Source organism: Sciurus vulgaris (assembly GCF_902686455.1).
Source record: "Sciurus vulgaris genome assembly, chromosome: 8".
In the NCBI taxonomy this organism is placed as follows: Eukaryota; Metazoa; Chordata; class Mammalia; order Rodentia; family Sciuridae; genus Sciurus; species Sciurus vulgaris.
In genome coordinates this window covers 145,738,573-145,763,457 of record NC_136468.1, presented here as the reverse complement: position 1 = coordinate 145,763,457, position 24,885 = coordinate 145,738,573, and the positions used below count along the sequence as shown (strand labels likewise).

Below are 24,885 nucleotides of genomic sequence, written 5' to 3'. Positions count from 1 at the left end.
CGTTTACGCCTCCTGTTCTGCCTCACCCCTGACTACGGAAAGTTCCGCGGACCAAATACCAAGAAAAACGCGTCTTGAAGAAACGCAACGAGTGCGGGGTAGGGAGGGATCGGATTTGCGCATGCGCGGACGGTAGTTGCCGGAAATCGGCGGTTAGGGAACTTGCCTGGCCTGGTTGCCTGGGGGATAACGGATAACGGATATCGCTTAGCATCCCTGCGCCTGGGGCCATGGTCCTTGGTTTTACTACATGGTGACACCTAAGATTTGCAAATTCGCTGAGGGTTTGGAATACTGACGTGGAGGACACCTTTTGTTTGAGGGAGCGCTTATCTATCCTTCCCGTGACGCATCCTTTCCATAAAAAGATGCAAAGTTGCAGACCCTCGATCGACTAAAGGACTCCCGCCTCTCCCCCCGTTAACTCCAGGGTTGTGGATCTGCCCTCCCGAAGCTGCTCGGGCAGTGTCCGTACGCCGTCGGAGGGGCTAGAATTCGGCCCCGGCCTCTCTGCACCCCAATACCTCCCAGCCCGACGCACGCGTGCTGACGGGGGAGGGGAAAGGCGAAAGCTTCTCCCGCACGTTGCTCGATGCCGGGCCGGGGTCCCGGGTCCGACTGGACAGAGTGCAGCTCTTCCGCGAAGCCGCCCGCAGTGGCCGGGACCCGGGGCGGCGGCGGCGGGTGAGGCTGCGGGCTCGGAGGGTTGGGGGTTCGGCTCCGAGCGTAAGGCCCCTGCCGAGGAGGGCTGGCAGCTCTGCTCGTGGACTGGTCCTCAGTGCACTTTGTTAAAGTGGTCAGGATGGGAAGCACGGTGGCCAATTAGCTGCTTGGGGGAGGGCTCGTGAAGGGCGGACGCTCGGGAGGAGCACTGCAGTGACTGAACGCAGGGACTGCGACAGTGCCTCCCTGCATCTTTGTGCCGGAGGGGGCGCTGCAGCCCGCTGGGAAAATTGCGGTCCACCCACTTTATCTCTGTGAAGGCGAGGTTAGCCCGGAGCAGAGTAGGGAGACCACGTCGGGAAGGGCTTCCAAGTCAATGAGCCAGTCCCTGGACGCGAAGCACCGTTCTGTTAGGTGGCAGTGTGAATAGCCAACGATGATGAAGACAGCTGATGAAGTCACCGCTACACCTCCTTATCCCCCAAAGCGAGAGCTGCTCCGGGTTTACAGTACAGTTCAGCCCACGATCGTGGCTCCAGCTGCACCCTTGGCCACCTGTTCTCTCCCCGCGCCCCCCGCGCAGTTCTGGGAATCGAACCCAAGGCCTCGTGCTTGCTAGGTAGTCGCTCTGACACGAAGCTACATCCATAGTAGCTTGTTTTTATTTTGAGACAGGGTCTCACTCATTTGTGCTGACCTGGAACTTACGATCCTCCTTCCTCTACCGCTGGCGTAGCTAGGATTGCAGTGTGGGCCCCCGGGACTGGGCTTTTATTTTTTTATTTTTATTTTTTAAGTATCTGGTGCTATTTGAAGACTTCTTAGAGATGAGATGAGGTCGTGTGCTTTCCTCTTCTTCACGGTGCGTGGTCGAGTACTGGTTCCTAAGTATGTTGGCTCCGTTAACTTCTGGTCAGTGAATAAATTGCAGGAAGCAGGAAGGAGGCAGGTTTTGTCTTAATTTAAGAAAAGTGAAAAAGAATTTGTACAAAATCGGAAACATTACAGACTAATTTATCAGTTCCATTACACCTTAATTACTCTTAAAAGGACGGTCTTTTCAGTAACCAAATTACGTTATTAAAGAGCAAGAAAGTAGTATCAATAGCAGAAAAATTCGAACTACTTAATTGAGCTCACTGTAGGAATTAGATTAGGAAACTATAAGAGACAAAATCTAGCTTAAAACACGTCTTATCTAGTGTGGTTAAAAAAAAAAATCCTGATAACTTACTTTGGAAAAAGCTCAGAGCCATTAGGTTTTAAGCAGACTTGCAAGAGAGATATTTGCAAGATAGTCTGATGAAAACATGAAAAGTAAAAAGTATGTATAATACTATCCTTTTCATTTGAAATATATTCTTTAGTGCTTATAAAGCTGTCAATAATTACATATTATTTATATCCTTTTTTAACAGATCAGCTGGACTTTATTACCAGAATTCCAAAGGTACTGGTGAGTAGTGCATATAGAGGAGATGACACAGATAAAAAGATTCAGAAAAACGAGCTTGTCTGTAACTACTTAGGCAATGGAATTTTAAAAATAAGGCTTTATTAGCATCCTTGATAAACTGTGTTTAAGATTTTCACGGCATTCGGCCTTTGGTTTTTGGGGATTGGCTTATTTCACTTAGCATGATATTCTCCAATTCCTTCCATTTATCTGCAAATACCATAATATTATTCTTCTTTACAGCTGAATAATATTCCATTGTATATATGTACCACAGTTTCTTTATCCATTCATCTGTTGAAGTTTTCCCTGATAAGTGGATGATAATAAATAATAGGTGTGGAGTGGTGGAGGTGAGAGAAAAATAGAGGAACTTTAGATTACCTAGAGGGAAATGAGAGGGAGGAGAGGGCAGGGGTATGAAAGATGGTGGACTGAGACAGACATCTTACCCTATGTACACATATTATTACACGAATGGTATGAATCTACATCATGCACAACCACAGAAATGAAAAGTTGTATCCCATTTGTGTCCAGTGAATCAGAATGCAGTCTGTAAAAATTAAAAAAAAAATAATAATAAAGATTTTCAGGGCAACCCCTACCTCCTGGGGTCCCCTCTTGCCCCCGTGAGAGTTCTAGCAGGTTATTTCTCTTTTGTTAAGTTATCTGACATCAAGCATTTTAAAAGTTAACAATGAACTCTGAAAGGTCTGTGTTCAGAACTGATATTGGTTGCAGAGCACAGCCTGGGGTTTATACTTGGACTGATGGAAAAATTTTTAAACAGCTTCAAAGACCATAAAGTATTTCAATGCTAATATTTTCCTGTCACTTAAAGGATAGTGCTGGGGTTGTGGCTCAGCAGTAGAGCCCTTGCCTGGCATGTGTGAGGCTGGGGTTGGATACACAACACTACATATAAATAAATAAAGAGCCACTGACAATTAAAAATATATTTAAAGAAAAGGATAGTGCTGTCAAAATACCACCTCTGTTGGAATTGAGACAAAGACAAGCCCCTAAGTGCCTCTTGCTAATTTCTGTTTTGGGGAAGGGGAGGTAGAGTTTATTAACCTTAGGGGCATTTGTGTGTGTATTAAATATAATAGTTACAGTTTTAAATTTTTGATTTAAATTCAGTGATGTATAAAGCTGGATTCTCTTTGCTTTTCCTTGGCATAGTCCTTGTATAGTCTATACAGCTACCTAGGGAAAAACACCCATGTATAAGTGTATGTATATATATACATATATAAATAAATAGCATGGTTGTATATGTTTTACTTTGTGGGTTTCTCTCCACCAACCGGGAATTGAACCCAGGGGCACTCTACCACTGAGCTACATCCTCAGCCCTTTATTTATTTTTTTGTTTTGAGACAAAGTCTAAGTTGTCCAGGCAGGCCTTGAATTTGTGGTCCTCCTGCCTCAGCCTCCATCTGGGATTACAGATGTGTGCCACTGTGCCCAGCCTCATCAACATTCTTACTGAATTATAGTTAAATGTAAAACAATAAACAAAATTAATATGATAAAACAACCCAGGGGCTGGGATTGTAGCTCAGTGGTAGAGCACTTGCCTAGCATGTGTGACACACTGGGTTCGATTCTCAGCACCACATATAAATAAGTAAAATAAAGGTCCATTGACAACTAAAAAATATTTTTTAAAAAACCCAGATGTGGAGGGAAATAAAGAAGAAATTCTTTAAATTTTTGGTATATTTCATAGATTGATTCAATTATATATAAAAAGCACCTGGGTGCCCTCTTCAGCAGCACATATACTAGAATTGGAACGATACAGAGAAGATTAGCCTGGCCCCTATGCAAGAATGACATGCAAATTCATGAAGCATTCCATACTTTAAAAAAATTAGGGGCTGTGGTTGTAGCTCAATGGTAAAGTGCTTGTCTAGCATGTGTGCGGCCCTGGGTTAAATTCTCAGCACCACATATAAACAAAGTCCATTGAAAACTAAAAAAAATAAAAAATAGGGCTGAGATGTGCCCCTGAGTTCAATCCCTGGTATGAATGAGTGAATGAATGAATGAATGAATGAATGAATGAATGAATAAATAAATAAATATTTATTTAAAAAAGCAGCCAGGCACAGTGGCATGTGACTCCCAATGACTGGGGAGGCTGAGACAGGAGGATCAAAAGTTTGAGGACAACTTGGAAAACTTAGGAAGACCCTGACTCAAAATAAAAAAATTAAAAAGCACTAGGGATGTAACTCAGTAGTGAAGTATCTCTGCCTTCAATTCCTGGTACCAAAACAAAAGCAAATTTCTAAACAGATATCAAGATAAAAAGGTTTATACAGTGCAGGCTTTTCCTATTCAAATAAACAACAAATATATACCTACTAAAAACTCCAAAAAGGCAGGGTGTGTTGGCACACACCTGTAATCCTAGCAGCTCCAGAGGCTAAGGCAGGACAAGTTAGAGGCCAGCCTCAGCAACTTAGCAAGACCCTAAGCAACTTAGTGATACCCTGTCTTAAAATTAAAAATAAAAAGGGCTGGAGATGAAGCTCAGTGGTAAAGCACCTCTGGGTTCAATCCTTAGTAATCCCCCAAAACACACACATACACACACACACACACACACACAAAAGAAATATATCAAAATATTTAAAAATAATTACTACTTGGTGGAATCATAGATTTTATTGATTTATTTTTACATTTAGTATACTTCACAAGTCTACAATGAACAATGTGTATTTCTGTTCATAATTGGAAGAAAAAAAGGCTAGTATTCAACAAGTGCCTGCTTCTCTCTGTTCGGGACTTAAGGTTTCATCCTCTTATTTAATATACAATACAGCCAATTCCTGGCAAAGAATCTAGATTATTTTTTCTCTGTGTCCTCCTTTAGTGTTGGGAGTAGTATGCCCAACAGAGAACATAATTGTAAATATTTAGCCATGCAAAAGAGGAGTTAATATATTACAAATGGGAGACATACTTTCATTTATTGATTGATTGTGGTGCCAGGGATCAAACTTAGGATCTCATGCGTACTTCGTAAGTGCTCTACCACTGAGCCACAGTCCCAGCCCTTTATGTATTTGTTGCTACTGGGGATTGAACCCACAGGGGCTTTACCACTAAGCTTCATCCCCAGTCCTTTTTATTTTTTAACTTTGGAACAGGGTCTTCCTAAGTTGCTTAGGGCCTCATTAAGTTGCTGAGTCTGACCTGGAACTTGTGATCTTCCTGCCTCAGCCTCCCTGGTGGCTGGAATTACAAGCATGCATCTCTGCATCTAACCCTAGCCCTTACACACAACTTGGTCCTCCAAATCTCAGTACTCTCTATCTGAGCAGTGCAGCTACCTCAACCGCCCTGCAGTGATGTCATGATTCCTATTCCTAATGATCAGTATTTGGAATCAGGGTGTCAATGTCCAACACAATCACCATGAGCCCCTTTTCTTTCTTTCATTTTTTTCTTTTGTTTTGGTACCAGGGATTGAACCCAGGAGCACCTAACCACTGAGCTATATCCCCAGCCCCCTTTTTAAAACATTTTTATTTGAGACAGGGCCTCGCTAAGTTGCTTAGGGCCTTGTCGAATCGCTGAGGCTGGAACTCCTGCCTCAGCCTCGAATGTTGCTGGGATGAGAGGTGCGAGCCACTGTGCCTGGTGTGATGAGCTGCTTTTCTAGAAATTTCCCTGGTCTTTTATACACAAGATCTGATCAGAACAAAGACACCTGGAATTTCTCAAAGGTCAAACGTCCCTAACAGTTGTGTAACGTGATTTATTATTATTATAATTTGCAGCACTGGAGATTGAACCCAGAACTTGTACATGCTAGGCAAGTGGGTGTCTTTACCACTCAGCCACATACCCAGACACTTTTATTTTGGGACAGGGCCTCACTAAGTTGCCCAAGCTGACCTCAAACTTATGATCCTCCTGCTTCAGCCTCCTAAGTCACTGGGATTACAAGTGTGTACCATCATGACCAGCCATAGATATTTTAATCTGATTTACCACAACTAAAATTTGGCAGCCTTCAAGACAATGAGTAAAACCCATCTTTCTCGTTTTATGTTGGAGTACCAGGATCTCAGCCCCCAGCCCAAAAACTCGTTTTTTATTAACAATTTATTTGCTAAAACTTTACTGTTCACCACAGGAATAAATACCATTTCTGAAATTTTGACTTTGAAATTTATAAAATATTTGTGAGAATAGTATATAAAAGTTTAGGATCTTTATTCAAATTTCCCTAAATGTTTATCTGGTTTTTTATTCTGCACTATTTAAAGAGTGAGTTGTTAAAAAAAAAAAAAAAGTAAGTTACAGATACGATGCCCCTTTATCTTTAAAATACTACTAAGTAATTTTTTTTCTTTTTTGGCGGTGCTGAGGATTGAACCCAGGGCCTTGTGCTTGCAAGGCAGGCACTCTACCAACTGAGCTATATCCCCAGCCCCCCGCCCCCACAAGTAAATTTTTAAAGGGATTATCTAAATTTACAATCTTATAAAGAAATTACAAAAATCAAGAAATTTGAAGGAATACTATTATCTAATGTATCAACCTCATTGAGATTTTGCCTATTATTTCAATAACGACCTTTATACCCCCCTCACCCCCATCACCAACATCTTCACATGTCACTCATTCATTTGTCGTGTTTCTTAGTTTCTTATCCAGAACAGTCTTGAGTCATCTTATTTCTTGACATTGACATTTGTGAAGAATACAAATCATTTCTTTTGATGACTTTCCCTTAACTTGAGTTTGACATTTCCTCCTGAGGAGATTCAGCTTTTGCATTTCTCGCAGGAATACAGTGGACCTGGTGCTGCGTTTGCCTTGGTTCAGTACAGTAGGGTACTTGGTTCAGCCAGCTGGGGATTACTCCCTTCCTGATAATGTTAATTTTGATCATTTGGGTCCACTGATGTCTGCCAGCTTGCACCATTGTAAAATTACCCTTTGTGAAGGTTTATTATGGGATATACTTTGTGACTATCCTATTACTTCTCCATCTTTCATCCATTAGTTTTGTCATCCATTCTTGACTAAATTAATTTACTAATTAATTAATTTATTTTTGGTACCAGGGATTGAACTCAGGGCACTTAACCACTGAGCCACATCCCCAACCCTTTCTAAAAATATTTTATTTAGAGACAGAGTCTTGTTGAGTTGCTTAGGGCCTCGCTAAGTTGCTGAGGCTGGCTTTTTTTTTTTTTTTTTTTTAATATGTTTTTAGTTGTCAATGGACCTTTATTTTATTTATTTATTTATATGTGATGCTGAGAATCGAACCCAGTGCCTCACACATGCCAGGCAAGGGCTCTACCACTGAGCCACAGTCCCAGCCCCCTGAGGCTGGCTTTGAACTCACGATCATTCTGCCTCAGCCTCCCGAGCTGCTGGGATCACAGGTATGTGCTACCACATTGGCACTAAATTAATTATTATTATGATGGCTAGAAACAGGTGTTTTTTCTAATTTCATCCCTCCTTCTACATTTTTCCAGTTGGTTTCCTATTATAAGGAAGAGGATTTTCTGTTTTCTATCAAATGTTTATGTCTTTATTGTATCATGTGAAGGCATGGATTCCTATTTTATTCAATAGGTTAAATCCTTCACTGTCTCTATTTTCATGCTCAGATTATCTCGGATTTGGCCAGTACAAGCCCTTTAGAAATGGCTTTTGTGCTCTTTTAATTTGTCTCTGTTATCCTTTCAGTACTTTGTGCTGGCGATCAAACTCAGGGCTTTGTGCATGCCAGGCAAACACTGAACTAAACTTCCAACCCTCCCTTCTCACTTTTTGGTGTAAAATAGTGTACTGTTGTGTCAGCCATTTCTCCCAAGAGGCAGTGGGAGCAGCATGATCCCTAAGTCTACACCCTAACCTCAGTGCCTATAGTGTTACATTGCACACATATATCTATCCATTTCTATAGTTCTATCTAATATTTATATCAAAGCCTATGAGACTAGGTGTGTAGCTCAGAGATAAGTGTGTTTAACATGCAGAAGGGCCTGGGTTCAATCCCCAGCACCAAAACACACAAAAAACCCATTATGAGTTTACTCTGAAGACTCCATCCAACAAACAGGGTTCATTCTGTGCCCCCCTCTTATTAGTAAGTAACTCTTTCTCCAACAGTATGAAATCTGGTTCCTGTTAACTATGATATAATTATTTGTTAGTACTAAAATGCACAAGAAGTAGCTTCAGAATTGTTAACCTGAAAAAGAAGCCAATAATTAGAGATCAGTAGTGGCTTAGAGTACTTTTTTTTTTTTTTCAGTACATACAGTCCAAGCATGTATTCAGAAACTATTGGGTTAGAAAACAATATATTTACTTATTTGTGTGGGAAATAAAATTAACATTTTAATCATTTTAGGTATATAATTTATGGGCATTAAATCATTGTGAAACCATCTTCTTAAACTAAAATTCATATGCCAAATTACAGTAGATCCCTATTTCTCCTTTTCTCCAGCCTGACACCCATCATTTCTATGAATTTGACTTTCTTGTTTTCTCATATATGTGAGATCGTATAGTATTAATCTTATGCCTGGCTTATTTCACTTAGTGTTCCCAGAGTTCAACCATGCGGTAGCATATGTCAGAATTCCCTTTCTTTTTAAGGCTGCATAATATTCCGTTGGATGGATATACCATATTTTGTTTATCTGTTCATCCATTGTTGGACTTGGGTTTCTTCCATCTCTTGGCTGCTATTAATATGGATGTACAAATATGTTTTGAGTCCTTGCTTTCTTTTGTAATTGCTAGATCAGAAGTGGAATTGTTGCTCATTCCAATTAAAATTCCAATGACATTTCTCATAGAAATAGAGAAAGCAATCATGAAATTCATCTGGAAGAACAAAAGATCCAGAATAGGCAAAGCAATCCTGGGCAGGAAGAGTGATGCAGGAGGTATCACTATACCAGACCTTAAACTTTACTATAGAGCAAAAGTAACAAAAGCAGCAAGGTATTGGCACCAAAATAGACAGGTAGACCAATGGTACAGGATAGAGGACACAGATAAATACCCACATAAGTACAGGTATCTCATACTAGACAAAGGTGCCAAAAAACTTACAATGGAGAAAAGATAGCCTCTTCAACAAATGGTGCTGGGAAAACTAGAAATCCATATGCAGTAAAATGAAATTAAACCCCTTTCGCTCACCCTGTACAAAACCCAACTCAAAATGGATCAAGGATCTAGGAATTAGACCTGAAACCCTTCACCAAATAGAAGAAAAAGTAGGCCCGAATCTCCATCACATTGGCTTAGGACCAGACTTCCTTAACAAGACCCCCGTAACAAAGAAATGAAAGCAATAATCAATAAATGGAATAGATTTAAACTAAAAAGCTTTTTCTCAGCAAAGGAAACAATCAACAATGTGAAAAGAGAACTTACAGAGTGGGAGAAAATCTTTTCCACACACACTTCAGATAGAGCACTCATCTCCAAAGTTTATAAAGAACTTAAAAAACTTTACACCCAAAATACAAAGAACCAAGTCAATAAATGGACTAAGGAAATGGGCAGACACTTCACAGAAGAAGATATACAGGTGATCAACAAATATATGAAAAAGTGCTCATTATCCCTAGTAATTAGAGAGATGCAAACTAAAACTACCCTAAGATTTCGTCTAACTCCAATTAGAATGGCTATTATCAAGAACACAAGCAATAATAACTATTGGCGTGGATGTGGGGAAAAGGCACACTCATACATTGCTGGTGGAGTTGCGAATGGGTGCAGCCACTCTGGAAAGCAGTATGGAGATTCCTCAGAAAACTTGGAGTGGACCCATCATTTGACTCAGTTATTCCACTCCTCAGTTTATACCCGAAGGACTTAAAATCAGCATACTACAGTGATGTAGCCACATCAATGTTCACAGCAGCTCAATTCATAATAGCTAGACGGTAGAACCAACCGAGATGCCCTTTAATTGATGAATGAATAAAGAAACTGTGGTATGTAAACACAATGGAATATTACTCAGCCATAAAGAAGAATAAAATTATGGCATTTCTGGTAAATGGATGAAGTTGGAAAATATCATGCTAAATGAAATAGGCCAAACCCAAAAAACCAAAGACCAAATGTTTTATATGATAAGTGAATGATGATACATAACAAGGAGGGGTGGTGGGGTGGAAAGAGAAGAGGGAAGGAACTTTGGATGGTATAGAGGAAAATGGGGCAGGAGGGGGAGGGGGAAGGAAAGATAGTAGAATGAGACAGTATTACCCTATGTATATGTATGATTACATGAATGGTGTGAATCCACATTGTGTACAACTATAGAAATGAAAAGTTGTACCCCATTTGTGTACAATGAATCAAAATGCAGTTTGTAAAAATAAAAAAATAAATAAAAAAAAGAAGTGGAGTTGCTCAATCACGTGGCAATTCAGTTTATTTTCCAAAGTTTCTATACCATTTTAATTCCCACCAGTGATGCATAAGGGTATACATTTCTCCCTATCCTAACTAACACTTGCTTATGTTTGTTGGTTTTGTGCCAGGGATTGAATCAACAGGTGCTTAACCACTGAGCAACATCCCTAGCTCATTTTATTTTTTTTTTATTTTGGGACAGGGTCTCACTAAGTTGCTTAGAGCCTTGCTTAAATTGCTAAGGCTGACCTTGAACTTGTGACCCTCCTGTGTCAGCCTCCTGAGTCACTGGGATTATAGGTATGTGCCACTGCACCCTGTGGTTTGTTATTTTTTTTTTTTTGAAGATAGCTATCTGAATGGGAATGAAATGGTATCTCACTGTTTTTGATTTGTGTTTCCCTAATGATTAGTGATAATGAGCATATGTTAATGTGTTTATTGGCTATCTGTATATCTTCTTTGGAGATGTGTATTCAAGATATTTGTGTGTTCTAAAACCAAAGCACATATCATAGTCTTAAAATTTGACTGATATAAAATAGTCATATTACTACTCGATAATAATACATGTAAATATCTAGATATTATTAAAGTTGTTGATCTTTACTTCTGAAATTCATGATAATATCCTTGCTTACAGATAGAATCAAAGAAGGACATAGAGTGAACTCCCACATAGCCAAGCTACAGGAGTTATGGAAAACACCTCAAATTCAAACAGTTCACATCCCTAAATCAATGATGGATACATCCTTTTTAAAGGTATACTGACAGTGAAATTTATTTATTTATTGTGGTGCTGAGGATCAACTAGAGGGCTTTGCACATGCTAAGCAAGCACTCTACCACTGAGCTATACTCTTAGCCCCAGAGAAACATTTAAATATCAATATTATTTGAAGTCAGAGCTGAACTTTTTCTTTTCCCCACTGCTGGTGATTGAATGCAAGGCTAGCTCATACTAGGCAAGCACTTTACTACTAACTACATGCCCAGTCCCAGAGCTGAACTTTTTTTTATTAAAAATATACTACTTAGAGGCTGGGGGCAAAGCTCAGTGGTAGAGTGCTTGCCTAGCATGTGTGAGGCACTGGGTTTGATCCTCAGCTCTGCATAAAAATAAATAAATAAAATAAAGGGGGTTGGGGATATAGCTTGGTTGATAGAATGTTTGCCTTGCAAGTACAAGGCCCTGGGTTCAATCCCCAGCACCGCAAAATAAATAAATAAAAATAAAATAAAATAAAGATATTGCGTCTGTGTACACCTTAAAATTTTTAAAAAATACATACTACTTAGCTAGAGGTTAAGGCACTGCAGATTACAAAGTTTACCCAGCATATTGTCTGGGAATCAAAAAATATCTGTCTAGGTAAACTCACTCATGAATGCAAGGATGATAGATTTCCTGTCATAAGATCTAATGTATTAGGAAGCTCAAATGCTCAGAAAGCTCAAAAACAAAGATACTCAAGGAAAGTTCCTTTCTACTGGTTGCATGCCTGTTATCCCAGTGTCTCAGGAGGCTGAGGCAGGTTGATCGCAAATTTGAGACCTGCCCCAGCAACTTAGCAAGGCCCTGTCTCAAAATTAAAAATAAATAAATAAATAAATAAACACAAATGACTGGGGATGTAGCTCAGTGGTAAAGCACCGGCGGGTTTAATCCCTAGTACCCTCCCCGCGTTCTAGAGTTGCATTGAAAACCCAACCTTACAAAGATTTAACTCAAGAACTGCAAAATTAAGAGAACAGGTAAAGAAAATGGAAATGAGGATTGTTCAATTATTTACTTGTACTGCTCATTAAAGACCAGTTGTGAGAGCTGGGTGTGGTGGTGCATCTGTATTCCTAGCTACTTGGAAGGCTGATCTTTGAGCTCTGGAGTTCAAGGCCAGCTTGGGCTACGTAGTTAGATCCATTAAAAATGAGAGAGATTGAGTGAAAAGGGGCATAGTTGCTCTAAGGGTCATCTCTACAGCAATGTGACTGTGTGAATGAGAGTTAATAAAGATTACTATACACACTGGTAAATTTTCCAACCAATATTTTAAATTCTCCCTGGATTTATTACCTTTTCAGTAAAGTAAACCCTGTATGTGTATACATATGCATATGGTAGAGTCTTGAATGAGCATGTACTTCAAAATCAGAAGTATACTCATCTGGAATTACTTAACTGGAAACTGTAACTGTCCCTCAGTATGTAGAATACAAATAGTTATTCTGGTACTGGAAAAAAAGACTTTAGTTGAAACTAAGTAGAATCATTGGGTTGATTTTAGGTACTGTGTTATATCTCAAAAATCATATTGAGAAGGTAAGATGCCCATACTGAGAAGTACATGCAAACCAGAACTTGCTGGCAAAACATGCCTTGTTCTTCTCAGGCAGGGGGTGCTCAAAGTGCAGAGGACATCTGGATTACTTGAGTGGAACGTCAAAGTCACTTGCACTCTTTAAATGGCATTTCTTTTTCTTTAGGCCATGTTGACATAGTTTAGCTTGTTTATGTCACATGTATAGATGGTGCTGCCCTCCTAAACATACATCCCTTCAGATAAGAGAGATGGTCAACCTCTGTTGCTGACCATAAATCCTTTCATTGTCTTTTAGCATCCAGACCTCACCATAGGCCAGAAGCATTATCTGTGCAGCATTGCTAAGATCTATAATGTAAACTATCTGAGGACCTTGATGAAGAAGCAGTACCTGTATGTGATCCAACGCAACTCACAAAAGCCAGGCAGGTATGCCTCCAGTTGGTGCCTCACTAGTTCAAGAAGTGAGTCATCTAACTGCGGTGATTTATATGACAGGTGTCCTCACTCATCACAGGAGCCGCCTCTGCTCTTGTTACTCACAGAAACAGCATTACCCCTGCACTACCTGGCGACACCAACTGGAGAGGGAGGACTCTCCCAGCATTGCAGCTGTATCTACACCTGAAATGATCATACAGCATTCCCTTTGGCGACCAGTGAGAAACAAAGAAGGGTCTGTTTCTTGAATTAAGAGGGAGAACATGTGCTCAATTTTATCTGAAGGGTAGCTCATACTAAATATTGTGTTCCCTAATGTTCACTTTAGTAAACTCAGACTAGGGTGAACAGAAAGCACAAATGGATCTTTCTCTTTACTGAGCTGATTGAAATACACCACTCCTTTTAGAACGTATTTTGAGGAATTATAAAAAATTCTTGATTGGACAGAGGTATGAACAGGCCTTTTCAATATGTTCCCATTCAAATTCAAAATAATGGAAATACTTGCAAAAGGAGAGCATATAGTTGCTTCTGCACTGGAGAGTACTTTAAAACAAAGAAGAAAAAAGAGATTAGAAAACCCCAGTATTCAAACAGCACTATTACAGTTAACTTTGCATTTCAGGATTAATAAATCACAGGAGAATTTGGGGGCTTAAGTGGTCTATTTGGTAATTCTAGCAGCTAATAAAAAGAATTTGTATGGACTTCCTTGTGCATTAAGTAGCTGTTCACTTTGTTGGCTCCAATTAAGATACTTCCCTTTATTATAGGTTAAAAACTGGATATGCATCTAAAATAAGATGTAAGTCACTGAAGATTTTTAGAAGACCTGGCAGACTGTGCATGCAACCAGGTAACTTTGGAATTTTAAAAATATGCATTTTTGAGGGTTTTATGTTTAGAAATTTTAAACCAAATATAGTTTCACTTCTATTATGAAGACATTACAAGTTTTGGAAGTGACCTGCCTTAATTGCTCCAAATAAAAAACTACACATGAAATTTATGCTCTCATTCAAAAGAATGCACTGCTCAAGTGACAGTCAAGGTATTTTTTCTTCTTTTGGGAGTGCTGGGGATCCAACCTAGGGCTCACGCATGCTGAGCACATGCTCTACCACAGAGCTACATCCCCAGCCCAACAGAGTATTTCTAATTCTCAGTATATTTACTGAGAATATATCAAGTCGAAAACTGAGTACATATCAAGGTCAAAAACTTAACAGAGAATGAATTTGTCAGAACCCTGATCCACAATATCATCTTTTCAAGTCATATTTCTTTTATGAGATAGTGCCATGTTTGGGTGGACCACATGTTTTGTATAGCACTTAGTAATTTACAAAGGCTATATAACTTATACCATCTTGTCTGATGTTCAATAAACCAGTGTAAGCAAGCCAAGCAGATGATAGTATCAAAATTTTACAGATGCAACTCAGTCAAATACAGACTTTGGAAGGATGTGCATAAAGGATCCTTCTACCACAAGTGTAGAACACTGCAAAATTAAAAACAGGAAGAAAAATTAAATGATCCGGAGTATTTCTCAGAATTATACTGGAATTTTAAATGGAGATGAAATAATTCCCCAGTTACTGTCATATGAAGTAAGGCCTTCTGAACTGATATTCCATCATGATACAACAGCACCACCCAGCTCTGCAATAAATATCAGAATATGCTGACCCAAGAAATGAGAGAAAGGGAAAAGATAAATCTGGTTCCAAAAAGAACAGTTAGGGAAAACCTGGAGAGGGGAAAGGCATTGTGCCACCCCCCTCCCAGAAAGAAAGAACCCAAAGAAAATGGAGAGACACTGAAGGTACAACTGATCACTTTTTCTCCCTGACCAAAAGGTTTTGAAAGCCAATGGGAGTGGACTGGTGGTGTAGCTCCATGGAAGATCACTTGCCTAGCATATGTGAAGCACTGGGTTTGATTCTTGGCACAGTATAAAAATAAAGAAAATAAAGGTCCATCAACGACTGGGGGAAAAAAAAAACCAATGGGAATATAATACTTAGTAACAAAGAATTTGCTATACAGTAACTTGTTTTGAATATAGTATTCTGTATCATGTATCTTATTTTTAAGAGTAAGAGTTGACTAAGCTGAAAATAAGAGGGTATTTTATCTCTGCTAAAGGTTAATTAATAAGCTAGGTCATTTTGAAAGTTGTTCCAAAGCAGACATCATAAACTCTTATTATTCCTTTAGTTTCTTCAAATGATTCTGAATCACATATGAATGAAGAAAAAAAAGAAGAAGATATACTAAATAAGTGTATGCAGTCAATGTCAATTGAAGAACAGGGAGAACATGTGATGTTAACTTGACAGTTGTGTCTTGTGGACTGAATTCAGACACCACCTGATATCCAGATACTGTGCCAAAAGGGAAGGAAAGGGACTGTAAATTGTGTCCTTTATGTTTAGGATGGTGTTATTCACTATTCATGAATTTTAGTTTGTTCAAAAACTTTACAACAATGTGATTGGTCTGATGTAGTTCAATGTACCATTGATATTAGTGGAATAAAATTTACATGTAATATATGCTTGTATATTCTAGCTAGGTACAATTAAAAGTTTTCTTGTCTCTTAAAATTGAATTATTTTTCTTTAAACCTGCCAAATGCATTATATATGTAATTCCTTTCCTTGTTTACACTAAATTCTAAAATAGCAATATTCTAACATCCTACAAGTATTTTCTTATTTGGAATAAGGACAACTCCAAAATATTAAGATATATAATAGTATTTGATAGGCAGAATGCCATGACTTGCAAAGTAGGTGTTCAATAAATACTTGCTACTTGATAAAGTTAAAAATGTACAGATTTGCCTTATCTTATAAAAACGGAACTCTCAAATTAGATTCAGCTGGGAATAGTTGCACTTCTGACAGGATTCTTTACATATGCACTCTTGTAAGTGAGCTTCCCAGCTAAACTTAGTGGTTCCTGAAACAGATGTTGTTAAACCTTGAAAAATGGGAGGAGCAACAGTCTAAACAATCACTGCTGATTTAATATATCAATATGATACATTATTTGGAAAATAAAATGTGAGTCCAACATTATGACACAGATGTAAGAAAAGGAGTGCTCTGAAAGGTTATCTCAACTACTCCTTTAACACTTATATTTGCAGTTTCATTTGGCCTCTCATTTTTATTTTTTTTTAATTAAGTGCAGATTAGCAAGGAAGTATAAATGAAAGGTAAACATTTATTACTGGAGAAGAGAAAAATGTATACAGAAAGTCTAAGTTATTTCTCTTCATGCACTACCTTTGCAATAAAGTCCAAATACCAACTTTGAAGATATTTTCAAGGGTAAATTTTTCTTAACACACAACCATGTACTGTGTCCTGGACTTTTTTTTAATAGAAACCATATACTGCAAATATATCTTTATAGTTTACAAGCTTAGAGCACTTATGTATTAACAGAGAAGACATATCTTACTGCAAAATATTATGGAAGTAATACAACTGTGTGGCTCTTAAACATTTAATTACTTGATTCAAACAAAGGAATGAAAAAAAAAAAACAACCACAAAATCATGAACAGGTATGGCTTTACGACTTTTTATATTCAATTCGTTCTACTTTCACATCATCTCCAATTAGCTGATAGACGTAAGTGACCACTGTAGAAGCCTGGATATCCATCAACACAAATGAAGGAATAATATTTCTGAAAGAAAAGAAAAAGTATGTTGTACTAAAGAGAAGCAGCATTATAAATTTCAATTTAAGATAACAATTTGAACTCAAGGAAAAATCTGATTATTACTTCCACATTCAAAAGAATAATTACCAAAAGAAGATTGCCAAAAAGGACACAATTATTTAAAAGGTTACATTTCTTTAATGAAATGTCAAACACACAATCATTAACTCTATGAAAACCCCCAAATTTCTAAACTGCATACTACTTACGTTTCCAAGGCATTGTAAGCGCCAGTGGCAGAACCTGGGTTAATGTAGAATTTATTTTCATGCTCAAATGCTTCAAATTTGTGTGTGTGTCCTGAGATAAGAATGTCCACATCAAACTGTCTCTGCAACAGGGCTAAGCTGGCCATATCTCCCCACGGAATTACTTGATGTCCATGGATCAGACCAATTTTGAACTGTCCCACAGTCACGACTTTCTGTTCTGGATAATTCAGATTCTAATATAGGAGAAAGATATAAAGAAAACGTACTTTATTTTATTTTTTGGTACTGGGGATAGAATCCAGGGGTGCTGTACCATTGAGCTACATCCCCAGTCATTTTTTTTTTTTTTTTTTTTTTCGGTGCTGGGGATTGAACCCAGGGCCTTGTGCTCACAAGGCAAGCACTCTACCAATTGAGCTATATCCTCAGCCCCCCAGTCATTTTTTACTTTGAGACAGGTTTTTGCTTAAGTTGCTGAGGCTGGCCTTGAACTTGTGATCCTCCTGTTTCACCTTCCTGAGTCACTGGGATTATAGGTGTGTGTAAAACACATGGCAAAAACATGTATTTTAGAGATACTGATGTTTTTAAAAAAATTACTGTATTAATATTCAAACTTTTAAGGATGAGGAAACTGAAGATCAAATAGGTTAAAATAACTTGCCCAAGGTTACATGCCAGTAAGAGGCTAAGATCCAAATTCTAGTAGCATGGCACCAGGGTTTGTGAATTTAGCAAATTAATTCTTGCTAATTAGACTTTCTTTAACAAATAGAAACCCTAGTATATATTTAATTAACCAGATCTATAGTCTAATAAACAAGAAGTTTGTCTCTTCCCTTGTAATCTCCCTGGTCTTTGACTTTTATACTACCTATAGTTTTCCAAACTACTTTAAAACCACTTAAAAAAAGAAAGAAAGAAAGAAAGAAAGAAAGAAAGAAAGAAAGAAAGAAAGAAAGAAAGAAAGAAAGAAAGAAAGAAAGAAAAATAGAGTACACTATGTACATTCAGTTTGGTATAAAAGAACCCTGTTAAAGAATACCAACCAAGTTAGATAATTTATGAAAAAGCTTAGATTCCCAGAAAAGCAAAATAAAAAAAATTTTTATCCTAGAATCAGGTTTGCCATTCTAAATCATATAAAGTTAGCACTAGTAGGGGTATAAAAATTATCTATTCTAATCATATTTACCAAGGGTCAAAAGGAGATGTAATCTGCCAAAAATCTCATTAACTCATGGGCAAAGTTGAAACTTTAGAACTTTTTCTTTAAAGTTAGATTTATTAAGGTATAATTTACATACAGTAAAATGACCCTTTCGGATGTACAATTCAATGTTTGTTTTTTTAAATTCATTGGGTTTTAACAAATGCATAGCTGTGTAGCACCACCACATTCAAGATACAGAACATTTCTCTCATTCCATTTTAATTCCCTTATGCCTTACAGCCAATCCTTGTCATTAGAGTAGTGGGATCTTATTTTACTTTAAAAAAAAAAAAAAAGGGTCACTCTTGTTGCTACTTGGAGAACAAAAGGAAGAAGGAAGGATAGAATGAGGAAAGCAGAAAAAAGGAAAGTGATGTGGTGGCTTAGAATAGGTTAGAGGTGGTGGTGGTAAGTTCATAGCAACAAAAAAGAAACTAAATGATGGTTTGGGGATATAGCTCAGTAGATAGAGTGCTTGCCTCACAAGCATAAGGCCCTGGGTTCAATCCCCAGCACCACGCAAAAAAAACAAAGTCAATTTATTTAGTAAGAGCAAGTTTTTAATATGTTTAAGGGGTAGTCTACATCAGTGTAGTGTGGTTTGAGCTCCCCTTATCTGAAAATCCAAATTATGAAATGCTCCAAAATCTGAAACTTTTTGAGTGATCCACACAATGCCACTTACACCTCATGCCACATGTTAGGCTTTCCTGAAAATGCACGTTGAAAACATTGTATTAAATTGCCTTCAGGCTATGTGTGTAAGGTGTATCTGAATGAAACATAAGTGAACATCATGTCTAGATTTGGTTCACATCCCCAAAGTGTCTCATCATGCATATAGAAATATTCCAAATTTCAAAACAAACCTGAAATCCAAAACCCTCCGGGTCCTAAGCATTTAAGATAAATGATACTTATAATTTTATAGTTGGAAATTTTTGAAAAAGATAAGAGAAAAAGACCTTAGCAATAAAGAAACCCTAGTCTAAAGGAAAAGGCTGTGTTAAGGAAAAATTTAAGAAAGGGAAGTATTTGGGAGGGAAAGGCATATACATCACCTCATCAAAGTCTCCTCTCACAATATGAACGTCACCAGCCAGAGTCTTGAGATAGTCATAACTCTCCTTGGTGCAAAGGTTTCCAGTGCAGAGAATGTGCTGAATCTTTCCTGGTACCAGGAGTTTTTTGAATTTAGCAGGCAAACTGTTGCATCGGTGTGGGATGTGCAGATCTCCTAATACCAACACCAACTTTAAAAGTATCAAGATGAGATAAAGGATAATATTAAACGTGATGTCAAAACAAGACATTCTCCCTCAACGTCACTTTTCAATTAAACTTATCAGAGGTTCCAGAACACAACAGAAGTTATTCATATATAGTTCCTATCATGGCCATTTAAATAAAAACACATAATCGTATGGTGATATACTCTGTTCTAAATCAATCTTGTTTTATTTTGGTCATAAACAGTTGTGCATAACAATACAGGTAATCATTCTACCCACCAAGAATAAAATCAAGCATTCTAAAGTGACTCAGAGATCTATAAATTATGCTGAATGAAACAAAATCACAAAATGAAATGTATAATATTGGACCCTATGGAATTTGGCATTTTAAAGATTGATAGGGTAATTCATATTTCTGCAGTTGTAATGTAACATCTATATCTTAATTCTGGAAGCATTATTAAAAGGGGATTATTAAAAATTTAATGAGAGAAAAGAAGTTAATTCTGTAATCGATGCATACTAGGTTGGCAGTCTGGAGAACAGAAGCCAAAATTTGCCATTTTTGTTAATTCAAACTATTAGCTATGCATTACAGAGGTACAAAAACAGCCTATGTTTCAGAGTTTAAATAAAGATGTGTTTTTGAATTATAATCTTTGATATCTTCATTTTCATTAGAAACGCTCACTGTCATGTTACTACCTAAAGTGCCTATGTACTGTCAATATAGTTCCCAAACTTAAAAAAAAATAACATTTTCACAATCTTTCATGTGCATTAGAGGATTAAAACAAAAAAAGAGAAGTCAGTTAAATAAGTGATGAATTTAGAAGGAGGTAGTTTAGAGTTGCAACATAATCTCAGATGACAAAAGTATATTTTGCTCTGAAATATAAAAGAATAAAGATTTGACAAATAACATTACTTTAATCATTTAACAGAATATTGTTTAAAAGATCATTTAAAAATAATTTATGTCCTCAGTTGGCATGGTGGCACATGCCTGTAATCTTGCTATTTGAGAGGTTGAGGGTCGAAGTAGGAGGAATCCAAATTTGAGGCCAGCCTTGGCAACTTAGTGAGACCCTGTCTCAAAATAACATTTAAAAAAGGACTGGAGATGTAGCTCAGTAGTAGAGAGCCCCTCAGTTAAAACCCCAGTTAAAAAAAAAAAAAAGCAATAATAATAATTATGAAATTTGTCCTCCAAAAATCAACAAAACCAATTTTTTCATGTTTTTAATTTAAGTACCTCCATTCTATACAGGATATTTTCCCTTACAGACATCCTCATAAATGTACATGCTTTTTCTCTGCCTTTTTTCCATATTATTTAATTGGTATATTATAATTATATGTAATAGTGGGATTATTTGTTATATGTGTATACATGTACATGATATAACAATTTGGTCAATATCCTCAACTTTTAAAAGAATGACTATTCGTTCATATTAACAAAGAAAATATTAAACATCTGAAATGATAAAACAAAATATTTTGCCACCACAGACTTTGTAAATTGAACTTAATCAAAAAACAAAATGTGTGAAATTAAAATGATTACTAAAACAAGTTCGATTCATCTGGTAACAAAAATAAAAATGATTGCAAAGGAAAGGAACTGTTATGAGGACACAGGGTAAATGAAGTACCATGAGGTTACAAAATTAGCACAATTTAGGAGAAATTGTTAAATATGTTTCTTCTTTATAGTTTATAAATATCATTTTATAGTTTATAAATATAGTTTCAGTAGATATTTGTGCAATGACCTGTATTGTTTCAATGGAGATCTTAGTGGACATGAAATCTGTAGAATTAAAAAACATTACAAAGTTTCTACCCTCATTGGTAATCAATACCAAACCACCTTGATATAGAACAATCTTCATCTTAAAGTGGAATCTTTTCAGATATGGATTGAAGTACTTAATTAATGTGGAAGTTGGCATTTGAGAAAAAGATAAAAAATAGATTTCTATATTTAAAAAGAATGCCAAATTGATAACAGGGTACATGTCTATTAGAGGTTGAACATGTTTGGGACTAATAATGAAGGAACCATTCAATCAGAATGTACTAGAAAGAACACAAATCATGGTACTTTATGATTGACAACCTACATTCAACAAAGCACTATGCATTATCCCCTTGTATACCCAAGACTATTAAGTCTAAAGCTATAACTGTACGAAGGACCACACTGAAATTATTTCAGATTAATAAAGGATCCTTACTGGGGCAGAATTCTATGCTTTCCTGCTGATGACAAAGTTATGAGGGAAAGAGTGTCATATAACATATGTTTAAGAGCGTCCTTGCCAATATTTCACACTTTGACAAATTAGGTTAGACACAGATTATAGAGTCCTTCAAGACAGCAAAAGATCTTGAAAATGGCAGTCTTGTTAAATTAATATAAAGAAACAACCCAAACAAAGCATGGGAATTTGATCCTATTTGACAGATCTTAAAAGGGTGAGAAACCCAGTCAGTAATCAGCCACCCAACCACCATTGTTAGTAGGAGCTAAGAGAAGAAACTTACTCTGTGCCCAGCCTTAGTGGAATGAAGAAGTTGATTGCAGACAGGGGGATGGAAAAAAAAAAAAGGGTGAAACATGACTAATGTTAAAAGAAAGCAACAAAAGGAAACAAATTAAAAAAAAAACCCACACCAAAGGAATATGCAAAAATTGTTAATGGTTTCTGAGTGTTAAGAAAGAAAATGTTAAAAATCAGCTGTGCTTAAAATAATATCCAAAGAAACATCTGCTGTACTTTAATACATGACACAAATGCTTTTCTATACAATTGCCTTGTCAGCTTTTTCTACTTTTCTACTTAATCTTATTCTTCACATTGACTCCCATCCCTTTTCTCTTCTATTTAGAATTTAAAAGATTATATAAAATTATTAATTTTTAGAAAACAATTTGGAAATTCATTGGTAATAGCTTACAGGTTAACCTTTTCTGGATTCTTGGGCTCTAATTATCCCTCAGGCATATTGCTTTTAATTCATGTTCAAAGTTTTAGTAGTGAAAAACTATGCTGCAGCTGTTATTTTTTTATAGAGGATGTAATACAATACCATGAATACCTTATCAAGTGATGAAAATGTCAACAATAATAAAAAGACACATTAATCCCAGTTAAAATTGGACCTGCCCGTATCTAAATTTGCTGTCCACAGATTCTGAACACTATGCAGTGCTGAATGCCTCTAAATCCTTTGCCAAATAAAATGCTTTTACTCATAAAAGAATTAGCTGATGCTAAATTTTGTCCAGTTCTTTCTTTTTTGTATGAAAAGTGATGTTCCAGTCCAACCACCCTAAAAAACTGTTCACCTTTCAAAACAACTTCAGAAACATGAATTTGGAATCATAGCAGGAAATTATTTCTTCTCCCTTGGATAAATGTCTTAACATACCATAAACTGGAGTCTGTGTAGAAGTAAAAAGTCAAAAATGGGATTAGAGCCTTTGATAATAACCATAATATTATTACATATTTTTGGTATTGAAGTCTGAACCCAGGGGCCCCCCACTACCGAGTTACACATTTGGCCCTTTTTATTATTCATTTTGAGACAGGGTCTATCTAAATTGTCAAGGCTGGGCTCGAACTTGCGATCCAACCCCCTGGGATTACAGGCATGCATTGCCACACCAGGACAGGATTAAAGCCTTTAAAGAAACAATTATACAATGCAAATCTTAAGACTGTCACGTTTATAAGCCACCTTTTGAAGGGTAATTTTCGTTATAGAATAGTAACTATTAAAAATGCAATGATCAGAGAAAATTTCCTACAGTCAAACTCTCCCAACACAAACACCAAGAATATCAGAGCTCTTCTGGCAACAGCTGACTTTTTAGAGGGCTAAGGACACCTTAGAAAATCTGATTACAACTATGAACCCTCTCCAGCAGCAGCTCCCCAGTTTTTATGCAGCTGGTTATTTTTCTATTCTAATTTTTTTAGCTGTAGATGGACATGATCTTTTTTTTTTTTTTTTTTTTTTTTTTTTTTTATGTGGTGCTGAGAACTGAACCCAGTGCCTCACTAGGCAAGCGCTCTACCACTGAGCCCCAGTCCCAGCCCCTGTAGTTGGGTACTACTGGGGATGAGGGGGTGACAGCTGGAAGCTGGCTGGGGACTAATGGATGAATACGACGAATGAGGTAAAGCTCTCCAAAATACCCCTTGGCGCCAACACTGGCTCTCCCCCCCGCCAAAAAAAAAAAAAAAAAAAAAAAAAAAAAAAAAAAAAAAAAAAACAAAAACGCACACGTTCACAAAAGTTTCCAAATAAGTCATGGAGCTCCCACACCACCAAGGGATCCTGCCCTGGAGAGGCGCAGCAGCCTGCGGAAACGAGCAGTGCCAGCTGGAAGCGCCAGGCGCTGCCTTCCCGGGCTCTCGCTCCCGGGGCCTCGGTGGCCAACTTAAACGGGCAGTGAGATCCGCCGCGACTTCCCGTTCGGCACCGAGAGGCCGGCTTTCGCCCCCTGGGGTGGCAACCAGCGCACCCCAACCAGCGGGAGGTGCTTTTTGCTGGAAAGGAGTAGGGCAGCACCGCGACCCTTCCTCGGGACGCTGGAGGTCCTGCCCACTGCAGCGTGCGGAACTCGTGACAGGAGGCCCGTCCACCCGCGGACACCTCTGCGCCCTGGGGCGAGGGGGCGAGGCCGCGAGGCCAGGCTTGCCCGCACCCAGAGGTGGCCGCTCCCTTCCTTCCCGAGCCCTCCTCCGGGGCCTTCCCCAGGCCGGCGCCTCGGCCGCGCCCGCCAACGCCTCCGGAGGGCTCACGCCCTCGCCCTGAGACTCCCCGCGACTCCCAACGACGCAGCACTCCGGCCGAGAGCCAGGCCTCGGTCGCCAGCGGCGGTCCTCACCATCCTGTCACCAGGCTCCGCTCAGTCACCACAACAGCAGCCGCCCTCTTCCTCAGGCTCCTCGGTGGCCCGCCCACTTTCCCCTCAACCAATGAAAAACGAGGTGGGCCGGAGACCGCCCTACGGGGGCCCGCACAGTCCGTTCCCCGCCGGAAAGCGAACCTGCGTTTTGGGAATTAGTGGAGGCGGGGAGAGAGCGGGAGGAATTGAGACTGCATATCTTCGAAAAAAACGCGGGCAAC

General features: G+C 38.3%; 2 protein-coding genes across 4 annotated transcripts; one reads left to right on the top strand and one right to left on the bottom strand.

Moving 5' to 3' along the window:
• The first annotated feature begins 4 nt into the window (after nt 1-4).
• Nucleotides 5-16,647, top strand: FAM216A (family with sequence similarity 216 member A). Of its 3 annotated transcripts, none has more exons than XM_079149626.1 (7): nt 5-684; nt 2,082-2,113; nt 11,205-11,326; nt 13,181-13,310; nt 13,384-13,561; nt 14,103-14,185; nt 15,553-16,647. In XM_079149626.1, exons 1-7 carry the CDS (start codon nt 593-595, stop codon nt 15,669-15,671), a joined length of 756 nt encoding a protein of 251 aa, XP_079005752.1. In that variant the 5' UTR covers nt 5-592; the 3' UTR covers nt 15,672-16,647. The 3 variants fall into 3 exon arrangements, with proteins under 3 accessions (XP_079005752.1, XP_079005751.1, XP_079005750.1); XM_079149625.1 differs by having other exon boundaries at nt 2,082-2,119; XM_079149624.1 differs by having other exon boundaries at nt 547-1,282.
• Nucleotides 16,648-16,837: 190 nt separating this feature from the next.
• VPS29 (VPS29 retromer complex component) lies at nt 16,838-24,768 on the bottom strand. Its single transcript, XM_079149651.1, has 4 exons — nt 24,644-24,768; nt 19,561-19,752; nt 17,284-17,519; nt 16,838-17,038 (listed from the first exon to the last, which is right to left on the bottom strand). The coding sequence occupies exons 1-4, from the start codon at nt 24,644-24,646 to the stop codon at nt 16,921-16,923; spliced, it is 549 nt and encodes a 182-aa protein (XP_079005777.1). The 5' UTR covers nt 24,647-24,768; the 3' UTR covers nt 16,838-16,920.
• Between the last annotated feature and the right edge of the window lie 117 nt (nt 24,769-24,885).